The sequence below is a fragment of the Panthera uncia genome, chromosome B1 (genome assembly GCF_023721935.1).
Source record: "Panthera uncia isolate 11264 chromosome B1, Puncia_PCG_1.0, whole genome shotgun sequence".
NCBI classification, from domain to species: Eukaryota; Metazoa; Chordata; class Mammalia; order Carnivora; family Felidae; genus Panthera; species Panthera uncia.
In genome coordinates, this window is record NC_064811.1 from 126,548,519 (window position 1) to 126,569,542 (window position 21,024).

Sequence of the window (21,024 nt, forward strand, 5' to 3'; positions counted from 1 at the left end):
TCCTAAGAAAGCTGCAGAGCATGACAAAGACCCTTGATTGATTATGCTTCTTGCTTTTACACTTGTGAAAGAAGATTCATGCATCAGAATTTGGAACAGAATACTTTAAGATTCCTGGGAATGCAAATGCTTTTTGATATTCCCACTTCCTCTTCCTGTCCCAGCTCTAGGCCTGTTATAACGATGCAACCAGTGGTGGAAGGCTGGAAAACATGAAGGCTCACTGGCAAGAACGCTCTGCCACAAGGAACAGAATGCTCTTCAGAGAAGCCCAGCCTGACTACACCAACTATGCCAACCTCACCAAGCTGACGTTTGTCATCTGAGATGCCAATGGCAAAATGACTTCCAAACTTTGCCAAGATTTTAAAAAGAGCTAAGGAAAAAAATTCCCCAAGATGCTGCAGTGTACAGAATAGCCAACCATTCCCCACCTCACCCCCTCACCATATTAATATAAAGCCGAAAATACACACAGAAATGACCAGGTAAGGAAGACCCCTCCCAATGGCCTCAGATGACAAGTGTATATATACTTGTGGGATGGAGAAAGAATTCCACAGAACCTATCCAAAAAGAGTAGTTCACATCTACTGCCAGACACAATAAAACTGTCCCATGCTTTTGAAGGCAGAGTGGGCATTCTCCATTCTCCTGTTCCTATGTTACCATAGCTAGATTTTGCTCTCTACTCCATACTTTGTTCTCCCAAAAGAGGAGTGACTTGACTATAGTGACTTTGGGAAAAGGAAGCAAGCACATGGGAGTTGGCCCCTCTGGCTGAACATTTTTTTACAGGCCTCTAGCATAAATCATCAAAGCTATATGAGCTCTTTCCGATCAGCATGCCCACAGAGATGATATATTCTGGTATACTGTGGACACTTGAAAAGTCTTCTGTAGAAGCAGGCTCTTCCCCAACAAGTGAAAGGCCTACAGTTTTGGGGAGCCAGTTCAACTTAAGCAGAAAGTGTTAGAAGTTATTTGGCTATGTATCAGGTTGCATTTTTCAATCAAGTCATTATTTGTAATAAAGCTGATATGCTCATCTCTATCTGACTTCTGTGTTGATTTCTCCACTGGTTCTGATTCAAAAGGAGAAGGGGGTCTTATTTTTAGTGACCCCCTAAAACCACATAATATCTTCCTGGAAATTCTTTTCTCATACTCATAAAACCAATCTAGAAACCTGCACAGCATCACCAATGACTCCATAGAGCAGAAGAAACCCAGGAGGGCCAGCTGCCATGGCTGGGCATGCATTTCCTGTGAGGGAAGAGCTTTTACATGTCTGCTGCAATTTTTTAAGTTCTGGTACTGTCCATGGAGGAAAAATGAATGGTACCCAGCTGCATGATTTCAGGCTGCATTTTTATTACAGGCTGTTAGTATAAATCACCAGTACAAAGCCTGTATGAGCTGCCTGAATGTCAGAGACAAAAATAGCGTCACAGAACACTGTTAGGTAATTTTTTTAACTACTGTATATTTATATCAACAAAAGACCCCTAAGCTTTCATACTCCTGGGTATCTTTGGTAATGTGTTTATATTTTATTTTCTACATATCCCCGCCTCACTTTCTAGTATGACAGACTTTTTGGTGCAGTAGTGTACCAAATTCATTACAAACAGTTATGTGTTCTAAGTATAGCACCATCTTTTCTGACAAGGGTTCGCTGTTACTGTGTGCAATCTCTCATCCAAGCACATATTTTGAGGGGAAAACAAACCAGCATAAGGGAATGTGGAAATGGGAGAAAATCCCTTTCCAAATACAATACTGAAGGTTTCATTCTCAGGAATGAATCTCTGGGAAGACCGAGTATGCTGCCTAGAGATGTTCCCTTATCAGGAAAAAGGGAGATAGCAGCAGAGAAACACGGCTGGGTTAGAGAGATGCTTTGCAGGCCTAGGAGAGTCACCTGGGGAAAAGGCCAGGTGACTTTCCTCAGGTTCCCCAAGGTTGGGGTGGAGGGCAAGACAAAACCTCAGTTTCCTCATGGGTCTCCCACCATAGCTGGCTGAACCTTTCAATTCTATCATATTGCTTTTTGTTGTCTCTTTTTTTATTTACTAAAAAAAATTTTTTTAATGATTTATTTTTTAGAGAGAGTGTGTGAGCAGAGAAGGGGCAGAGAGAGAGAGAGGGAGACACAGAATCTGAAACAGGCCTCAGGCTCTGAGCTGTCAGCCCAGAGACCAATGTGGGGCTCAAACTCGCAAACCACGAGATCATGACCTGAGCCAGAGTCGGACACTTAACTGACTGAGCCACTCAGGTGCCCCACTTTTTGTTGTTTCTTAAGAGGAATGAGATGGCACCATCATTTCCATACAAAGGTGAAGGCAATTATTCAATAATTTTTTTTGGATAATGATAAAGGATAAAGGATAAATTCTTTTTGGAAAATGATAGCTTTTAAAGGCAATGGGTAAATGGATGATCAAGACCGTGGAGTAGGAGGATCCTGTACTCATCTCCTCCCATAGGCACTCCAAGACTGCAGCTACATAGAGCAGCCCTCTCTGAAAAAGACCTGAAGAGCAGCAGAACATTCTTCCACAGCTAAAGTTATAAACAGCCACAGCAAGAATGGGAGAATGGTAGGAGGGGGAGAGATGTGTATTGGGTCCTCCTCCACTGACGTGGGATCCACAAGTGGGAGTAATATCACACGTGTGGAGATCCTCCTTGAGGAGTGAGGGCTTCCAGATCCACACCGGGGGCACCTGGGTGGCTCAGTTGGTTATGCATCTGACTGGATTTCAGCTCAGGTCATGATCTCACAGTTCATGAGATCAAGCTCCACGTCAGGCTCTGTGCTGACAGCACGGAGTATGCTTGGGATTCTCTAAGTAAATATTTAAAAATTAAAAAAAAAAAAAATAAATAAATGCAAAAAAAGATTCACATCAGACACCCCCTACCCTGGGGCACTATACTGGGAAGATGAGCCCCCCATAATGTTGAGCTTTGAAAATCAGCGGGGCTTAACTCTAAGAGTTTTGAAAATGAGTGGGGCTTACCTCCAAGGGAGCCAGAGATATAGGAAACCAAGTGTCTTCTCTTAAAGGGCCTATGCATAAGCTAACTTGCTTGGAGACTGAGCACAGAGGCAGAAGATGGAAAAGTACCCGGGCCATATGTGAAGTAGATGTATGATGAGTTTTAGGGCATGTGAAAGAGGCAGGGATCTGTAGGAATATTCTCCAGGAACAGAAGCACTGGCAAGCACTATTCTTCTTGCCCTGATTCTACCTAGCTGGCCCACTGCTGGCCAGAGCCAGTTCTTGCGAGCACTGTTCACCCTGCCCCTGTGTTCCTCCATGGACCTGCCACACCCAACCTGCTAGCCTTGGCAGGTGTCCCTCCATAATGGCTCCTACTCTGCCATACCCAATGGGCAGACTCTGTCAGGACCAGCAAATCCCCAAAGCAGCTCCCACCCTGCCATAACTGGCAGGTAGCTCATTTGAGACTAATACTCCTTCAAAACTGCTCCCACTCAGCCACACCCACAGCTAGCCTTGAACAGCTATGTGAACAATGAAATCTTGCCATCTGCAACAATGTGGATGGAACTGCAGGGTAATTATGCTAAGTGAAGTCAGTCAGAGAAAGATATCATATGTTCTCACCCATATGTGGAATTTGAAAACTTAACAGAAGACCATGTAGGAAGGGAAGGAAAAAAAAAGTTACAAACTGAGAGGGACCCAACCCATAAGAGACTCTTAAATACAGAGAACAAACTTAGAGTTGATGTGGGGGGGGGGGGTTGGGGAGGAGGGGTAAGTGGGTGATGGGCATTGAGGAGGAGGCCTTGTTGGGATGAGCACTGGGTGTTGCATTTAAGTGATGAATCATGGGACTCTACTCCTGAAGCCAAGAGCACACTACATACTCTGTATGTTAGTTAACTTGACAATAAATTACTTATGAAAAAAAATGTGTCTTAATAAAAACAAAAACAGAAAAGATAAAACAAAATTAATAAACCTTTGGTGAGACTTACCCAGAAAAAAAAAAGGACTCAAATAAAATCAGAAATGAAAGAGAAACTTATATCACAGAAATACTAAAGATTTTGACAGACCACTACAATTATACACCTGCAAACTGAACAACATGGAGGAAATGGATAAATTCCTAGAAACACACAACTTTCCACGACTGAATCAGGAAGAAATAGAACACCTGAACAGACCAATTATTAATAATGAAATTGAATCAGTAATCAAAAACCCCCAAAGAAACAAAAGTCCAGAACCAGACAGCTTCATGGGTAAATTCTACCAAACATTTAAAGAAGAGCTAACACCTATCCTTTTCAAACTATTCCAAAAAACTGAAGAGGAAGGAATGCTTCCAAATTCATTCTAAGAGTCCAGCATTAGTTCAGTACCAAACCAAAGATACTACAAAAAAAAAAAAAAAAAAGAGGAAAGAAAGAAAATTAAAGGGCAATATCTTTCATGAACATAGATTCAAAAATTCTCAACAAAATGTTAGCAAACCAAATTCAATGACACATTTAATGGGTCATACCACAATCAAATGGGATTTATTCCAAGGATGCAAGGATGGTTCAATGTCTGCAAAAAACAATTAACGTGATATACCACATTAACAAAATGAAGGATAAAAACAATATGATCATTTCAACAAATGTAGAAAAAGTATTTGACAAAATTCAACACCATTTATGATAAACTCTCACAACAAATGGGTATACAGGCAATGTACCTCAACGTAATAAAGACTATATAGGACAAACCCACAGCTAACATCATAATCAATACACATTACTGGAAGTCCTAGTCATAGCAATGGGACAAGGGAAAAAGAAGACATCCAAACTGATAAGAAGAAAAACTGGGGCACCTGGGTGGCTCAGTCCATTAAATGTCCGATTCTTGATTTTGGCACAGGTCATGATTTGATGGTTCATGAGATCGAGCCCCAAGTCGGGCTCCATGCTGATAACGCTCAGCCTGCTTGGGATTCATTCTCTCTCTCTCTCTCTCTCTCTCTCTCAAAAAAAAAAGTAAATAAACTTATAAAAAAAAAAAAAAAAGAAAGAAGAAAAACTGCCACTATTTGTAGATGACATGATACTATATATAGAAGACCTTAAAGACTCCAACAAAAAACTATTAGAATTAACAAATGTCATTGAGGGATACAAAATTAATATACGGAAATTGGTTGTGTTTTTATTAGAATGAAATACCAGAAAAAGAATATAAGAAAACAATCCCATTTATAATTGCATCAAGAAGAATAACATATCTAGGAATAAATGTAACCAAGGAGGTGAAAGATCTGTACTCTGAACACTATGAGACTCTTGGTTTCAGCTTAGGTCATGATCTCATGGTTCAGTTTGCAAGATCAAACCCGGTGTTGGGCTCTGCTCTACACTGACAGAACCTACTTGGGATTCTCTGCTCCCTCCCCTGCACATGTGCGCTCTCTTTCTCTCTCTCTCAAGCAAAAAAAAACCTTTCAAAAATACATAAAATTACTAAAGAATTCAAAAACTGAATACACAAAAAAGGCAGTATTTTTTTTTTTTTAACGTTTATTTATTTTTGAGACAGAGAGAGACAGAGCATGAACGGGGGAGGGGCAGAGAGAGAGGGAGACAGAATCGGAAGCAGGCTCCAGGCTCTGAGCCATCAGCGCAGAGCCCGACGCGGGGCTCAAACTCACGGACCGCGAGATCGTGACCCGGGCTGAAGTCGGACGCTTAACCGACTGAGCCACCCAGGCGCCCCAAGGCAGTATTTTTTAAAAGACAGGAGACATTTGGGCACCTGGGTGGCTCAGTCGGTTAAGCATCCAACTTAGACTCAGGTCATGATCTCATGGTTCGTGTATTAGGGCCCCATGTTGGGCTCTGTGCTGACAGCTCGCAGCCTGGAGCCTGCTTTGGATTCTGTGTCTCCCTCTCTCTGTCCACCCCCCCGCCCCCACTCACACTCTGTCGGTCTGTCTGTCTCTCTATCTCAAAAATAAATAAAGATTAAAAAATTAAAAAAAAAGTCAGAAGACATTTAAAGGAAAAAAACAAATTTCTATATATGGAAGATACTCTCAGAAGAAAAAAAAAAAACACCTCAATGGATATATTAAAGAGCAGAGCAGACATAACAGGGAATTCGTGAACCAAAAGAAAATGTAGAGAAAATTTTCCTGGAGGAAGCATATAGTAAAGATCCTAAAAGAATGTTTCATTATAATCAGTATTTGCATGGTGATATGTACAGCTGAGAGCTGCCCAGAGCTACAGCTGCTCCCTTAATGGTGGGTCTGGAGAAAGACTAATTAGGTTAGATTTTCTTTTCTCCATTTCTTCTTCGGAATCAGCACTCTTTCCCTCTTTTATCTCTCTCCAGATTTAGATCTCTCACCCAGTGGACACTGTCGTTAGAAACTGTGCATAATATCAGTGTCAATGCTAAATAGTCAATGCCTCTCTGTGTGTCTATCAGCATGTGGATGCACATGTAAACATATTACATACACATCTGTCAATGGTATTATGTTTTGAAATATACACATACCTGCAAAATAACAATGCCTACCAGCAATTCCGATAATGGTGGAATATAGACTGGAAGCTAAGCATGAGTTCTAATCTGACTGGGACACAAAGCAGTTGTGTGACTGTGGTCAAGTCACAACAGCAGCTCTCTCATCTGTAAATTAAAAGGACTAAATTGAATAATTTCCAGGATCTCTTTCTATTCCATTCTCATACTGTTTATAACTTTAAGAAGCTAACAAGCTTCTTACCACTCATGTACTTTGTATTGTAGACCAGATCTCTGTGCAGAGCCTTGTTCTTACTTACAATAGCAAGTGAATAATCAGGTTTTCTGGGCTACAGCAGATGAGAAGCAATGATTGACAAGTAGAAAATGAGCAAGTAGGGGCTCCTTGAGTCAAATATACTAACAGCAGCTTAAAAAAAGGTGAGGGGTAGATAACTATAATAGCAAGGAAAAAGACTGCAATATGAAACCTAAAAAAAATGGCTTTTACTGTATCTGATCCATTTACTGTAGGATCAGATAGGTTTACACACCTCAATAGCCTTTGAAGGCACCATTATATTACAACACTGACCAATAACTGACGTTGCTGATGACCTTGAGTAATCAAGAGGTTAGCTTATATGTTCAATATACCCTATGCAAAAGTGGGAAAGTATAAAATATACTTCAGAAAGATTCCCATAAAGAGGTTAAAAAATGGCAAAAGGGTTTTAGACACCTAGAACTTTATTTCATATGGACTCCTCATGTATGTGCATGCCATTATATAGAGAAATATCTATTCACGGTGTTATATACATGTTATATGCAAGGTACTGTCAAGCGTCCCAAGAAAGGTCCACAAACTGCTTTTTGGAAACTTATAATCAAACACATAAATTGCTATAAACAATATACACAAAAAGGATGGTCAATCAACTATACAAAACAAATATATATTGATACAAAGTAGAAGCCTTATTATTAATACAGTCAGACTTCACGTGGGGAATACTGCAGGTAAGACTGCTACTGGGTAGGGGAGGTGAAAATGGTCGTGAAGAGGGAGGCTTTCAAGAATCTACGGAGAGCTGGGAAAAGATCCATGGCAGGGAAGGAGTCAAATGATTCCCACGTGAGGGGAGAGGTCATGCTGCCTACTGAACATGTGAGTCCATCACCCTCATGAATCATCTGAGTTCAGATAGCCAGTTACTGACATCATAAGGCAAGCGTTGGACCATCAGAAGAGTTTAGGAGCTGAAACGGAACTTTTCCACATTTGTGTGTCTGAACTCACAGACACACCACTTTTATAGGGACAAGGGTCATAGGGCAAAACTCCTCACCCCTGGAACACCCTACTTTACAAAAGAAGGAAGGAAAACCATCAAAGTGACTCCGAGAATGACTGGCAAGATTAAAGACTGAGAATATAATGTAATTATAAGTTCTACAGATTACATTAAAGCAAATCATTGAAATGGAAAAATATTTTAATAGAAAACTGTCACATTTTGTCTTCTTAGTCAAATAACTTAACATAATCTAGTATGAATGGACAGAGAGGTAAATATAGATCTGATTATAAATGTATGCATTTAAACACTTCCCTAATGCTGTGTTCTTGAATTTCTATTTCGTTTAGAAGTTTTGAGTTAACAACTTTTATAATTACATTTAGAATTAAGAGTCAGGAAAGCACTTCAGCCTAATGCTCTCTAGAACTAGTCAAGTATTTCTAAATCTATTAGGTCCTTCAAAACAAAAGTTATTACTAGTATCTGCTATGTACAGAGAGCTAGGATATTGACAGCTAACTTTAAATAAATATGCCATAAGAAATTTAAAAATTAAATTAATCTCAAAGTATTTTACAAAGTATTCACATCATCATTTCTTTAAGGGCCAAGATCCCTTATGGTGCAACGTGGCATACATGTTCAAGTATGAATCTCTAACATAAAGCATCATCTCTCCATCGTTTGTTAGTTTCCAGAGGGCAGGCATCATCTCAGATATATTGACATCATATCTTTCCCCCTCTTCCATTCTCTTCTTGCTAATAGTAATGCAGTTAACCCTTGAACAACATAGGTTTGAACTGTGCAAGTACACTTATATGTGGAATTTTTCTGACAAATACAGGAGAATATGACAAATAAATTTCCTTTGCTTATAATTTTCTTACTAACATTTTCTTTTCTAGAAGACTTATTATACAAATAACACATAATACATATAATCTACAAAATATGTGTTACTTGACTATTTATATTATTAGTATGGTTTCTGGTCTACGGCAGGCTATTAGATATGTTCTTGGGGAGTCAAAAGTTATATATGGATTTCTGACTCTGTGCCTCTAACCCCTGTGTTGTTTGGGGGTCAACTGTATACTCTCAGGCATAAAAGAAAGTTTTGTAAAATATGGTAAACAATCTTCCAGTTTTCATTCCATAGCTGCCAGAGCCAATTCCAAACATCTTTGATATGTAAAACCTCAAATGCTTTTTTAGACAGGTTAACCCTGAGAAAAGAGGAGAATATTCTTGCCTACGTGTGGAAAACAGTTTTTACAGCCCTTTCCCCTGTTCTGGAAACAATAGACATTTACAGTTACTAGGGGGCTCGGTGTTATGTACAGATAAGAGCTTTCAAACAAGGAAAACAAGAGCAGAGTCACTAGTTCTTAATTAATCTAATTGTGGCGCAGCCTGATTATCAGAAGTAGCTATCTACTGGCCATAGCTGAGCAACCTACCAGCTGGCATCAACAGAGGCAGAATGTTCTCTTTGCTTTCTCCTGCATAGGGATTGACACTAGGAGGGGGCAAGCATTTCAAGTAACAGACTGAAGGGTGGGTCCAAGCAGGTTTGCACAAGCACAAATTTCAAACAAACTTGATGAAATCTCACCCTTACTAGAAACATTAGCAAATTACAAGAGTTGTAACTTTGACATTTTATCAAACAAATGTTTCCTTTCCTATTGTTCTTCCCATTTCACATCTCATAAAAGTATTATAAGTAGAGAAATCGAGATGACACTGATAAGTAGGAAATAGTAAACTCTAGGCAGATAACCTAAGATTTGCTTAAGTTCTATAGATGAATAATTATTCAATAAGTTAAGGAAGATCCTATACCAGAGTAAGAGGTTTTACTAGGTCAAAGTAATGAGTAAGGCTGAATCCCTGCTAATAAAAACAAAGAATGCTGTCCTTAGTTTAGCTGTAATCCTGCCTATAAGCAAGAAAATGGGCTGAATGACCTTTTCAGTCTGAAGATTTATGATGGGATTCCATATAATTCTAAAACTAACGGTAAAATAAGAAGATAAAATGCCTGTGGTCCTAAGAAACATTCAGAAGAGTCATCAATCAGAATAGGGGCAGGGGGCTGGGGTTGTAACCACTGGTCAAAATAGCAGCCTAAGTGATAGATAGCTGGGAGTACAGATACACTGGGGTTGGAGGGGACATGGTGGATGAAAACAAGTACTGTATCTATACACACAGACATTATATAAATGTATAAATTTATAAATACACACACACACACACACACAGCTAAGTTCAAAAGCCAGAAAGGAAACTGGGGTTCCATGGCAGTAGTGGAGCTTAAAGCCATGTATCACCCAAGGGTCACTATAAGAGATAGGATGGCAAAGGGGTTACAGGTTTGAACCTGGAAGGCAGACTACTGGGTTTGTATCTAGCTTCTCCACTTACTTTCTAATTGGGATGATGACGAGAACTGTCTGATATAGTTATTATGAGATTAAAAAAGGTTAACACATATCAAGAAAGCACCTCGAACAGTCCCTGCCACATACCATGCACTCGGTAAATGTCAGTTGATTTTACTACTATCATTATTGTTCACCAGGCGGAGAGGATACCAGATGTTGGCCACTTAAAGCCCCTCCCCCACAACTCCCACCCCTGCCCTAGGAGCAAAAGTCGAGGTTGTGAGACACCTGGGGCAGGGAGATGGCAACCACAAAATCCTGGTCCAGGCAGAAAATGTTCTGCCACCAACTGTAGGAGTGGATATGGAACAGGCCACCTGCCTCAAGGCCAAAGTGAAAAGAAAGTGTTGAGAAATCAGGGCCCCTGGCCCTGTACCTAGCATGGGTGTGGCTTGAATGTTGGCACTATCCAAGCTGAGTGATATTCAGGAGCTGAGAAAGTAACATGGAAACAGTTTGTTTAATAAAGCCCAATGGGCCTTGGTAGAGGCCGCCATGAATTCATCCCGCAGAGATACCTCCACAATCCAGGGTAGAGTCTTCAAGTGGAAAAATCATACTGAGTACTGAGCAGAATAAATAAAAACAAATCCACACCTAGACATGTCCTGGCTACAGCTATCAGAGAAAAAAATCAGATTACTTACAAAGGATGCAGACTTCTCATCAGCAATAATAGATGCCTGAGGACAATGGAATCATGTCTTCAGTGTGCTGAGGGGAAATAACTGTCAACTTAGAATTCTGTGCTATCATTCAAGAGCTAGAAACGACTGGAGGCACAGAAAAACTGAGAGACTGAATCGCCCACAGATCCAGAATGCAAGGGATACCGACTCAGGCAGGAAAGACTCCAAAAAGGAGTGTGAGATGTAAGAAACAGTGTTTGCTAGGAAAGGGAAAAACCAGATGGGAGATTCCTCAACCTTTCACAACCCAAACTAAAAAGTTGCCTTTACACATGGGTTGGAGGGACCATCTTCTGCGAGATTACAGATGGAAAGCTGTCTTTCTTCCTGTGCTCTGAAGATACTTCTTGCTTTCTCAGGAACCTGATTCTATCAATAATTTCCTCTTATCTATATGTTACTCCTTCACAACTAACTTTTAGTTGTTTAACAATTTATTACAGGCAGGTATTTTGAAATAATTTATAATGAAAACCAGCAGCTCTTGCTGCCCTCACCCGCCAGTCCTGTTCCCTGGCAGCACCACTTTCAGATCTTTGAGCTGTCTTGTCATATTTATCTTCCTATTTTTAAGTAATATGCAGTGCCAGGGGACCTTTGGAAAAATCCATCACCTGCTGGCCAAGGCTGCTGGCCATGCCAAGTGACAATCCTTCCTTCATCTGGGAAAAAGACAGAGTTGATAGCTGTCCTAATGACACAGTGTTCTTGTTTTAGAACATGGAGCCCCATGACTTGGCCAATTTCATTCCTATGAGATAATTTTTTTTTTTTAGTGTTTATTTTGAAAGAGAGAGAGACAGGGAGAGCGAGAGACCGCGAGCGCACAAGCAGGAGAGGTGCAGAGGGACAGGGAGGGAGAATCCCAAACAGGTTCTGCATTGTCAGCATGCGGCCCGACATGGGGCTCAAACCCACAAACCTGAGCCAAAACCAAAAGTCGGACGCCTGACTGAACCACCCAGGTGTCCCCCAGGAGATAATTTAAATAAAGTTATAAGGCAAGATATTTTGCAGTATTTTTATCTTACTTTGCCTCTTAGAATTTACCCATGCTTTCTATTTTACTACATTTCTATTCAGGAACAAAATATGCCACTCTTCAGTCCAATCCCATGGTGAGCTGAGTAATGTTAAAGTCCAAAAAGTCAAACTGGTAGGTAGGTAGGTCACTTCACCTCCAGGAAAGCACATACTCCCACGACATGCATAAATTTGGGTATGAATAATCTAGAATATAGATGAGCCTGTTCCTCCTAAAAGCATGGTAAGGATGGGAATCACAGGTAGGGAGTGTGGCGGGGAGTCTGTCACTATTTGGACTTTGGGTACAAAAAAGATATTTCACTAGCAGAAGGCTGAGAAACCAGCAGAGGTTAATATTTGATTACTTAATATTACTTTTACATAAAATTTCTTAATACGTCATTGAAAACCCTTTTGACTAATCTGTCTCTTGAGAACTCTAAATTTTTCACTCATTGCCTTATTTGTAAAAATTAAAAAAAAAAAAAAAGAATAAAAGCCAAAAAAACAAAAACAAAAACCAATCTACCAACTTAGGGCATGGAAAGCAGAAAGGGGCCTCCCTGAATCTGTGACCAAAACTAGAGTATATTCTTACTTTTTTCTTGCCTTATCAATTTGGAATGTGACTTCTGATAATGGTAGATAAGAATTTAGTTCTTTTATTTCCCCAAATCCTAGTTATATCAGCTTTTGTTAAATCAGTAGTTGGTTCTTCTATTATTATTAAGTAAATGGGTTTCTCGGCTAAGCTGTTAAGTATACTATGATCACATTTCCTTTCTTGAACACTGTGTGTTTTTTGGAGTTGACAAGTCTTTATTTCATTATTTGCTTCATATTTTTCACTTTACTTATTGCTTATTATTCTCAAAGACTCTATATGTAAAATCTTGTATCTACACAAACATTAGATATTTGCTATTCCCACCCAGCTACCCATTCTTTCTCGAAATGGCTCTGTTCTGGAGCCATCCATCCTGCTGTCCCACCAGATTCCCTGGGGCCTGCTGCAGGGCTGGCAATCTGGAACCTCTCCATTACTCCAGTAGGTTTTCATGATAGTAAAATGCCAAGTTTTTGAGAACCTGTCTGAAAATATTATTATTCTACTGTCACAGTTGATAGTGGATACAGAATTCTAAATTAGAACCATTTTTTTCTAAGATTTTTTTTAAGATACCATTTCATTCTCTTCCAGTTTTAAGCACTGCTTCTAAGAATTCTGATGACTTTATGGGGTGCCTGGGTGGCCCAGTCCGTTAAGCATCTGACTCTTGATCTTGGCTCACATCATGATCCCACAGTTTGTGAGTTTGAGCCCTGCCTTGGGCTGTATGCTGACAGCAAGGAGCCTGCTTAGAATTCTTTCTCTTTCTCTCTCTGCTCCTCTCCCACTCATTCTCTCTCTCTCTCAAAATAAATAAACCTTTAAAAATTAAAAAAAAATAGAAGTCTGATGACTTTCTGATTCCCAGTCCTTTGCATGTGACCTTTCTTTTCTTTTTTATGTAAGTTCCAGTATCTTACCTCTATCCCAGGCTCCTACACTTCACGATGACATGCCTGTATGTGAGACTCTTTTTGTTCCTCGCACTGGGTCCTTGGCAGGCCCTTCCCATTTGAAGATTCAGGTCCTTCCGTTCTGGGAAATGAATCTGTGTTATTTGATAGTTTCTTCTGGTCTATGGTCTCTCTTCTGTCTTCTGGACCTTCTATGAATCAGATGTTGGACATCCTAGACTGATTCTCTAATCTTCTAATTTTATCCCCAACTGTCCAATTCACTGTATTTGTGTTACACTTTTTGGAAGATTTTCTTAACTTTATCTTCTAACTCTTCTGGATTCTTTTGTCATCATAATTTTAATTTCTTGGAGCTTTAGTTCTAATTATTTTTAAAAAGTACTATCATGCTCTTATCTCAAAGGTGCAGCTACCTTTTTTACCTGAGGATATTTATAAAAGCTTTTAATTTTTAAGGTATTCTTTTACCCTGTGCATTATCTGCTGCCTCTTATTTCTTTTAGTCTTTTTATTTGGGGCTGTCTCCATTATGTAGGAGAATTTCCTCAAAAGTCTAGTGATTTTTGGCTATCGGTCTATATTTTGAAGTAGGGTACTAAAATGCTGATTACAAGTTCAACGTAAGTATCCAGGACTTGTTGACCGGTGGCCTGCATTCTAGGATGATCAGGTGACCAGGCAGTTTTGTTTATAGAGACCCCTACCACTCCAAGTTTCAGTATCTGAAGCTCTTCGTTCCAGGGACATGTAATCTCCAAACAAGTTCCTGCAGATTCCTGCTTGGGGAAGGGGAGTGATGGCTATACAAGGTTGCCTGAGGTCCCCAAACAGTGTAGAAAAAAGCACTGGGCAGGGCCTGGAGTCTAGAGTGTAGACAATCTCTAACATCAGTGCCTTTCCTCTGCCTGGGGTTCCCAGGGAGAATGTGTTACCAGTTGAATTTTTCCTAAAACTATAGATTCCTGTGGGGGGTGGGGCAGCTACAGAGGGTCAGGGGAGAGGACCTTAAGTCTAATTGCTCCATATCCGGATTCAGAATCAATCCCTTGTTTCCACATCTCCCTGGCCTTCCACAATAATTAAGGATCCCATATCCTGACCACTTCTGAGGCTATGAAGGGCATGCCGTCTCACTCCTCACTAGTGGCCCTTTCTTGGGTTATACTTAATTCAGCTCTGCTAAGTCAGTCCCTCCTCCATCTACCATCTCTCATGTATTCTGGTCTCCCATTCTCTTATAGGTTTATAACTTTTAAATTCTTTTACTGTAATTTCAGTGGGGTTTCTTTGGGGTAGGGAGAGAGACCGATTACAATGCATATGTTCAAGCCTCTTTAACTGTTTTTAGCTCTTCTTCATTGGTTCCTCATCAGCATTTTTAAAAATTTTATTTTATTGCAGTAAGAATACTTATGATGAAATCTACCTTCTTTACACAGTTTTTAAGTATGGAATATCTTATTGTTGACTATAAGTCATATGTATTTAAGTATTCTCAAATCTCTCCAATATTAAGAAAAACAGGACTAATAAAAATTTTGCCCTTGATTTCATGTCTCCTTTCACCCACTTAAATGTCCCAAACACCTTCACTGTTTTCTTGCTATGCTTATCACTGGGCAAGCACCTTCTTCTTTGGTGTATAGCAAGAAGTCTTTCAAAGCATGTTCACATTTTAGTTATTTTAAATTGTCTCTAATACTTGACCACATTTAGCCACAAATGAAAGCCTATTTACAGAAAACATACCTATCTGCAAATAGATCTATCTCTAAATGTGAACTATAATAAATACTTTGTTGGATTCTGTATTCCCAGCTGCAAAAACCTAGAAAGAAATCAGAGGTTATGTGTAGCCTCTTGATAATGAACTACCATATGGTGAAAAAAAGTTTTGAGCTCAGAAGGAAAAAAGGAGAGGTGTTATGATGAACTGCTTTCCATTTCACTTGTCTGAACAGATATTACTCTATTTCTACTATATCTGCATCTCTGCCCAAACAGGAACTCATACGTTTGTAACTGAAAAATTGTCTCTTCCCAAACAAAAATTATTTTTCCACAGACAGATACTCTAAGCCGGAGGGAGGGAGGGACAGACATCCCTTTATCTGTCTTTCCTCCAGAGAGACCCAACAGCAAATCAAAGGTGAGCCTGGATAGGGTTTGCAGGGATGGGAGTCCTCCACAACAAAAAGCACAAGTAAGAGACACTGCCCAGTAGAATCAAAGCCCTGGGTATAGCAGGCACATTGGAGGCACTGCCCATAACCTTCTACTCTGGACAGTGACTCTGAGAAAAGTAAACCTCCATCTCTGCAAGTCTGCCAATGGTCACATCAACCAGCTTTCACTTGTATTCACATGTTAGACAGTGCAGAATTCACCCATCCTTCCCTCTCCCTGCCAGTTCCCACCATCTATCTATACACACTCCCTCCAAGGATGGCAGGAAATCCCACACCCAGTCGATATTGTATGTCCCGCACAGACTATGATTTATTGATTACCTCAAATATTCATATTGTTCCTTCCATCCTTTTCTTAAAAATCCAGTTAACTGTATGAAATTATATGATAACAATCTTGCTGACTGAGTACACTGGACCTAGTCATTCCCTGGGTTTAAGTGAAAGTGAGTAAATAAGTAGTTAATTCAATGTATACTGTGGTTGACTTTTTCTACTATTGACCACTTACTTTTCAATAATCACAATCATTATGAACCTTACACTATAATATCATGTGACATATGTTGTTTTCCGTGACCAGACTCCTTCTCCTCCTTCATTTACCTAACTCTTATCTGGCTTCTCAGATACCTCAGACACCACCTGTTTCAACAAGCTTTCCAATCATACTCATACCCCAATTTCTCACAATAATCCTTCTCTTACAAAATTAGATGTCCCCACTCTGGGTTCCAAAACCATGTCCTTCATATCACCTTCACAGGCATAATCACACACTACTCTACTTGTTTATAAGACACTTCTCCCCACCTAGTCTTTAAACTCCTCAAAGGCAAGGAATGCCACTCATCTTTATGTTCCAGTTCATAGCACAGGGTCTGGTATTTAGTAGACATTTTAAAATGTGTGTGAAATGAGTGAATACATGTATGAATAAATGGATGACATTTAGATTTAGAAACAATTACAGAGATGGGTCTTTAGAAAACATTTAGTTCATCCTACTTCACTCCAAATCCCTAAACAAGTACTAAGAATTGTGCCAAGATGTTAAAACAAGGAAATCATTATCTACATCCAATAAAACATAAGCATTTTCTAATGAAATATGATTAAACAAAAACCTTACCGGCAGAGTTCCAGGCAGAGATGCATCAAAAAAAGATACCAAAGAATTTGGAGGTGCTGCAAAGTGGACTTGAGATCCAGAGAAGAGTTTAGAGTTGGAGGCAATCTGGGCATGAATTTCCAAACCTACCACAGCTGCCCATTTGTGTTCACTAAAGAGAAAAAAATAATGGTTAAGAAGTAGTTGGATCTGCAACTATGCATGAATTTCTACAACCCTAAACCATACGTATTAATTTCATATTTTTTAACTTATTAAAATTTTAGATCCTTATATTTAAAAATATGTCATATTGTATTGATCACTGAATCAAAAGCAATCCATAATGAACATCTACAAGACCAGCAAGATAAAATGCATTTACAACATGGCATAAGGAAACTCATTGTACAGAGGAAGGTAATGAAGGGACAATTTGGCATCCTGAAACAATTTAGAAATGGGTATCACGTGACATCTGCTTGGCTGACTTCAGTGAAAAGCAGCATTTTCTACTTTAACTGTCCTTTCCCAATTAATGACTCAGTAAATGAAAGCTGATCTTGCAAATATTTTAGAATTAACATAAACATTATGCTTTTACTTCTAGAGAAATAATGATAAATAAATAGTTGTATATCTTATTTAAAAAGGAAGGGAAATTCTCCATCATGCTTTGAATTCCTTTTATAACAATGGCTTGCAAGTAAAATGGTAAGAGTGACACAGATATAATAAATCATCACTAAATCATACTTTCCCTGGGAATCTTGTGCAAATGAAAACATTAAACTGTAAGATGTGGCTTTGTTTTTTTTCAATTCCCCAGATACAGTTTCAGGTTCCTGTTTGTTTATGCTTGATTGCTATCAAAATCTAAGAAGCTGTTAAATGCTATAATAATCTCTATCTGGCCACTCCTACTCTATTGGGTCTATATGAGCATTCCATACACAAATCTCTCCAGGTTCTTGTAAATGTGCTTATTCCTTCTGAAATCATACATCCTGGACAATGCATGTTTACACATACTCCTCCCATGTTCTGTTCCTATTCTGCTTTGCTCCCAAGCAATTTCCTATATTATCTAGGTTTTTGTTTGCATGTATTGGGTTTTGTTCCAATCATTTCAACACAAGTTCTCTATCTATAGTACTGTGAGAAGATTAAGTCCTTCCTTTTAAAGTTTGGAAGTGCTGCCTGCTACTGAGAGGAATTAAATGAAAAACTCATCAGAAAGTCTGCATTTGCTAAAACATTACTCAAAAGTTTTTTTTTTTTTTAAGTTTCATTACATGACAGAAAAAATACCTTCCATTTACAGTCAGACGATCTAATTTATAAAAGGAATAGAAGCTGAACGTTTCTGGACATTTTCCTTCTGTCGCTCGAACAGAAAAGCAAATATAATGCCAACTTAACTGTCTCAAAGGATATAGTGATTACCAAACACGTGCCTTCTGTTTCTGTATTTAAAAAGAAACTACTTAAGCCTTATAAAGTACAAACAGCTGTTTAGAGGCTATTTAACAAAAGAAGCAAAGCTCTCTAATCAGAAGGAAGATCTCTTGTATTGGCTACATCCTCCTGGGTCTAGAAAACGTTCAACATTAAACACCTCCACAGATAGGTGGAGTTTTCTGACAATATTAAGCCACCACCATCCAGAGCTTGTAGGTAAAGGATCCCTCTCTACTTTGAAAACACTTCTCCCACAGTAGCGCTAAATAAATGTCAGCTAAATAAGATCCCGCTTATTGTCACGGACCCCACTGGTAGTGCTATTAGTAAGGTGACTGAATCCACACTTCGGTGTGTGTAGTTTTACATTCAAGAAAACACCTGCGATTTTACACTCACGAATTCCTCAAATATGCTTATCTATTTGATGATTTAGTGTGGAGGCGGGGCTGACAGAGGGCTCGTGTTGCTCTTTCATTTAGGTTTCAGGCTATAGTCCAACCCCCCCGCCCACAAAACGTCTAGACTGAAGCCAGGCTGTAGTGGCCACCACCTCCCCACTCCGGCAGTTCCACCTCACACCTAAGTGGGCAGTAATGGTATGAAATAGTATACCCTTTCCTTGACTTCTGGGCCGTGAGGAGGGGCTGCTGAGCCACGAAGCTCTGTCCCCTTTTCCCGCTGGACGTGAACCCAGTCGCGGCCCCTCTTCCGTGGCGAGAACTGCTGTCAATGCAGGCTAAAGCCCAACACCTTCCAAGGCAGCACCCGCGCAGCATGGGCGCCGCCATTGCCCCGCCAGAGTCCTGGTCAGGTGACACAGCTTTCCTCTGCCGCGAGGCTCTCTGGGAAGCGTAGTTCTAGAAATAGATAAAACTCCTTAGCCTCACACCGGAAGACTACTATTCCCAGTGAGCACTGCTACGCGAAGGCTGCCGGAACTCTGGCGGGGAGGGGAGGGAAGGAGAACTAGAGGAGAGGGTGGGAGGGCTTCTGGGTCGGGAGGTGTGACTCCTCCTAGCGGGGAGTTGGAGAGGTTTGTGGCTGGGAGTGCCTCGATGAGTTTGAGTAAGAGCAGGTGGTGCCAGAGATCCAAAGCTAAGAAACCTGGGCGGGATCTTATACCTCAGTTAACCTTAACAGCTGAAGTAAATGAACTTGACATCTCCGCGAAGACTTCCTGAGGTTCCAAATTCACTCACTTTCTCTATTTACTCTGCCCGTTCACACACTAATTTGTGCATTAATGCCACGAATACTCACTTGGGTGCCTACTTATATGCCAGGCACAGTTCGTAGGCACTGACGATAAAGGAACGAGGAAGACATTTACGTCCACTATTCTCGTGGAACTTACGTTATTGGGAGAGGAGCTATACAGAAAAGTTAACAAAACTAGGATACTTTCATGTAGGTAATAAGTGCTGTATTTAAGGAGAGGTGCTTGGAGACAAACAGACCTAGATTGTACCTTCAGGTACATTTTTATTTTCCTTTTTGTTCTTGTTGAGTATTTGAAACACTTTTTCTTACATGAGAAAAAGCCTTAATAGATACCATCATCCCAAAGGACTTCTTTGAAACTCAAACCCTTTCTGAAACTCTCACTGATTTCTTGTGTTTGAGCACACAATTCAGAACAATCATTCAGCCATTCTGTATTATTCACCCTATTTTAATTCTCTATATAGTGCTTATTATGACTATCTGATGTTTATCTTCTGTCTCCACAAGCTCCTTGAGAATGGGGAATTTGTCTTATTCAACAAAGTGTTATCAGAGTACAAAGTAGACCCCTTAAAAATATTTGTTGAATGAAGTAGTGCAGTGTGGAAAATGTGTTTGACAAGGAATGGAGTGGATGCCCTTTAGAGTAGTAGTTGTTTAGGAGGGGGATGATGAAATAGTGTGGTGGTGGAGGCAAAGAGAAATTGACCTATGTGAGATAGATTTAGGAGGTAAGACTGAAGGACTTGGTGATGGATTAGATATGGTGGTGATAGAATAGGTGGGGTCAAGTAACTCCTGAATTCCTGGCTTGTGAAAATGGATGGCTGGTGGAGTTATTCACTGAGATAAAGAAACTAGAAAAGAAATAGGTTTGCAGGAAAACATGATTTTGGTTGCCTTGGAGACATACAAGAGGAGAAGTCAAGTAGGCATCATGGATGCCTGACTTTGAGTATGGAGCAGGGAAAAAGCTGCATACTCTGCATACCTCCCACTGGTAGATTTTCAATTATTGATAAATAACCTATTGATTAGACAGCTTTAACCTATGATCCATTTCCACCAATACTTTTGTACAACTGTGGTATTTTATGCAGTTTAATCCCTCTTTGGAGGCAATTTTAGTCATTCTCTTCAAAATGTCATTATTTACTTTTTCCATCTTTTCTGTTTTTCACCCATATCATTGATCCAAATTGCTACACTGGAAGTATTTATTCATGACCAAAATGAAAATGAGAGAAATGACAGAGACTGCAAAGTAGAGGAATAGATTTGTTCCAAAAGTCATGGTTAATTATTGACCTTTCTATCAGGTTCAGATCACTCTTCAGATTCATTAGTATCTCTCCTTTGAATTTCCATATTGCCCACCTTTTCTTTAGGTAAGTTTGTTTTCTCTTTCTCATTTAGTGCCTCAGATTTTTCTGGCCTAGATGGGGTGTCAGGGCAGTTGCTTCTGATCACAGCATGGTTCCATCTTTGATAGGAA

The 21,024-nt window shown here is 39.8% G+C and overlaps 1 protein-coding gene across 2 annotated transcripts in view; it reads right to left on the reverse strand.

Annotated features, from left to right (window-relative positions):
* The window catches only part of GATB (glutamyl-tRNA amidotransferase subunit B), an 84,712-nt gene extending 65,604 nt beyond the window's left edge, over positions 1-19,108 (reverse strand). For both annotated transcript variants that reach the window (XM_049632275.1, XM_049632273.1), the window contains exons 1-2: positions 18,918-19,108; positions 16,863-17,013 (exon numbers count right to left, since the gene is read on the reverse strand). In XM_049632275.1, coding sequence (XP_049488232.1) covers positions 16,863-17,013; positions 18,918-19,093 — 327 coding nt within the window. In that variant the 5' untranslated portion in view covers positions 19,094-19,108. The remainder of the gene's footprint in view (positions 1-16,862; positions 17,014-18,917) is intronic.
* Between the last annotated feature and the right edge of the window lie 1,916 nt (positions 19,109-21,024).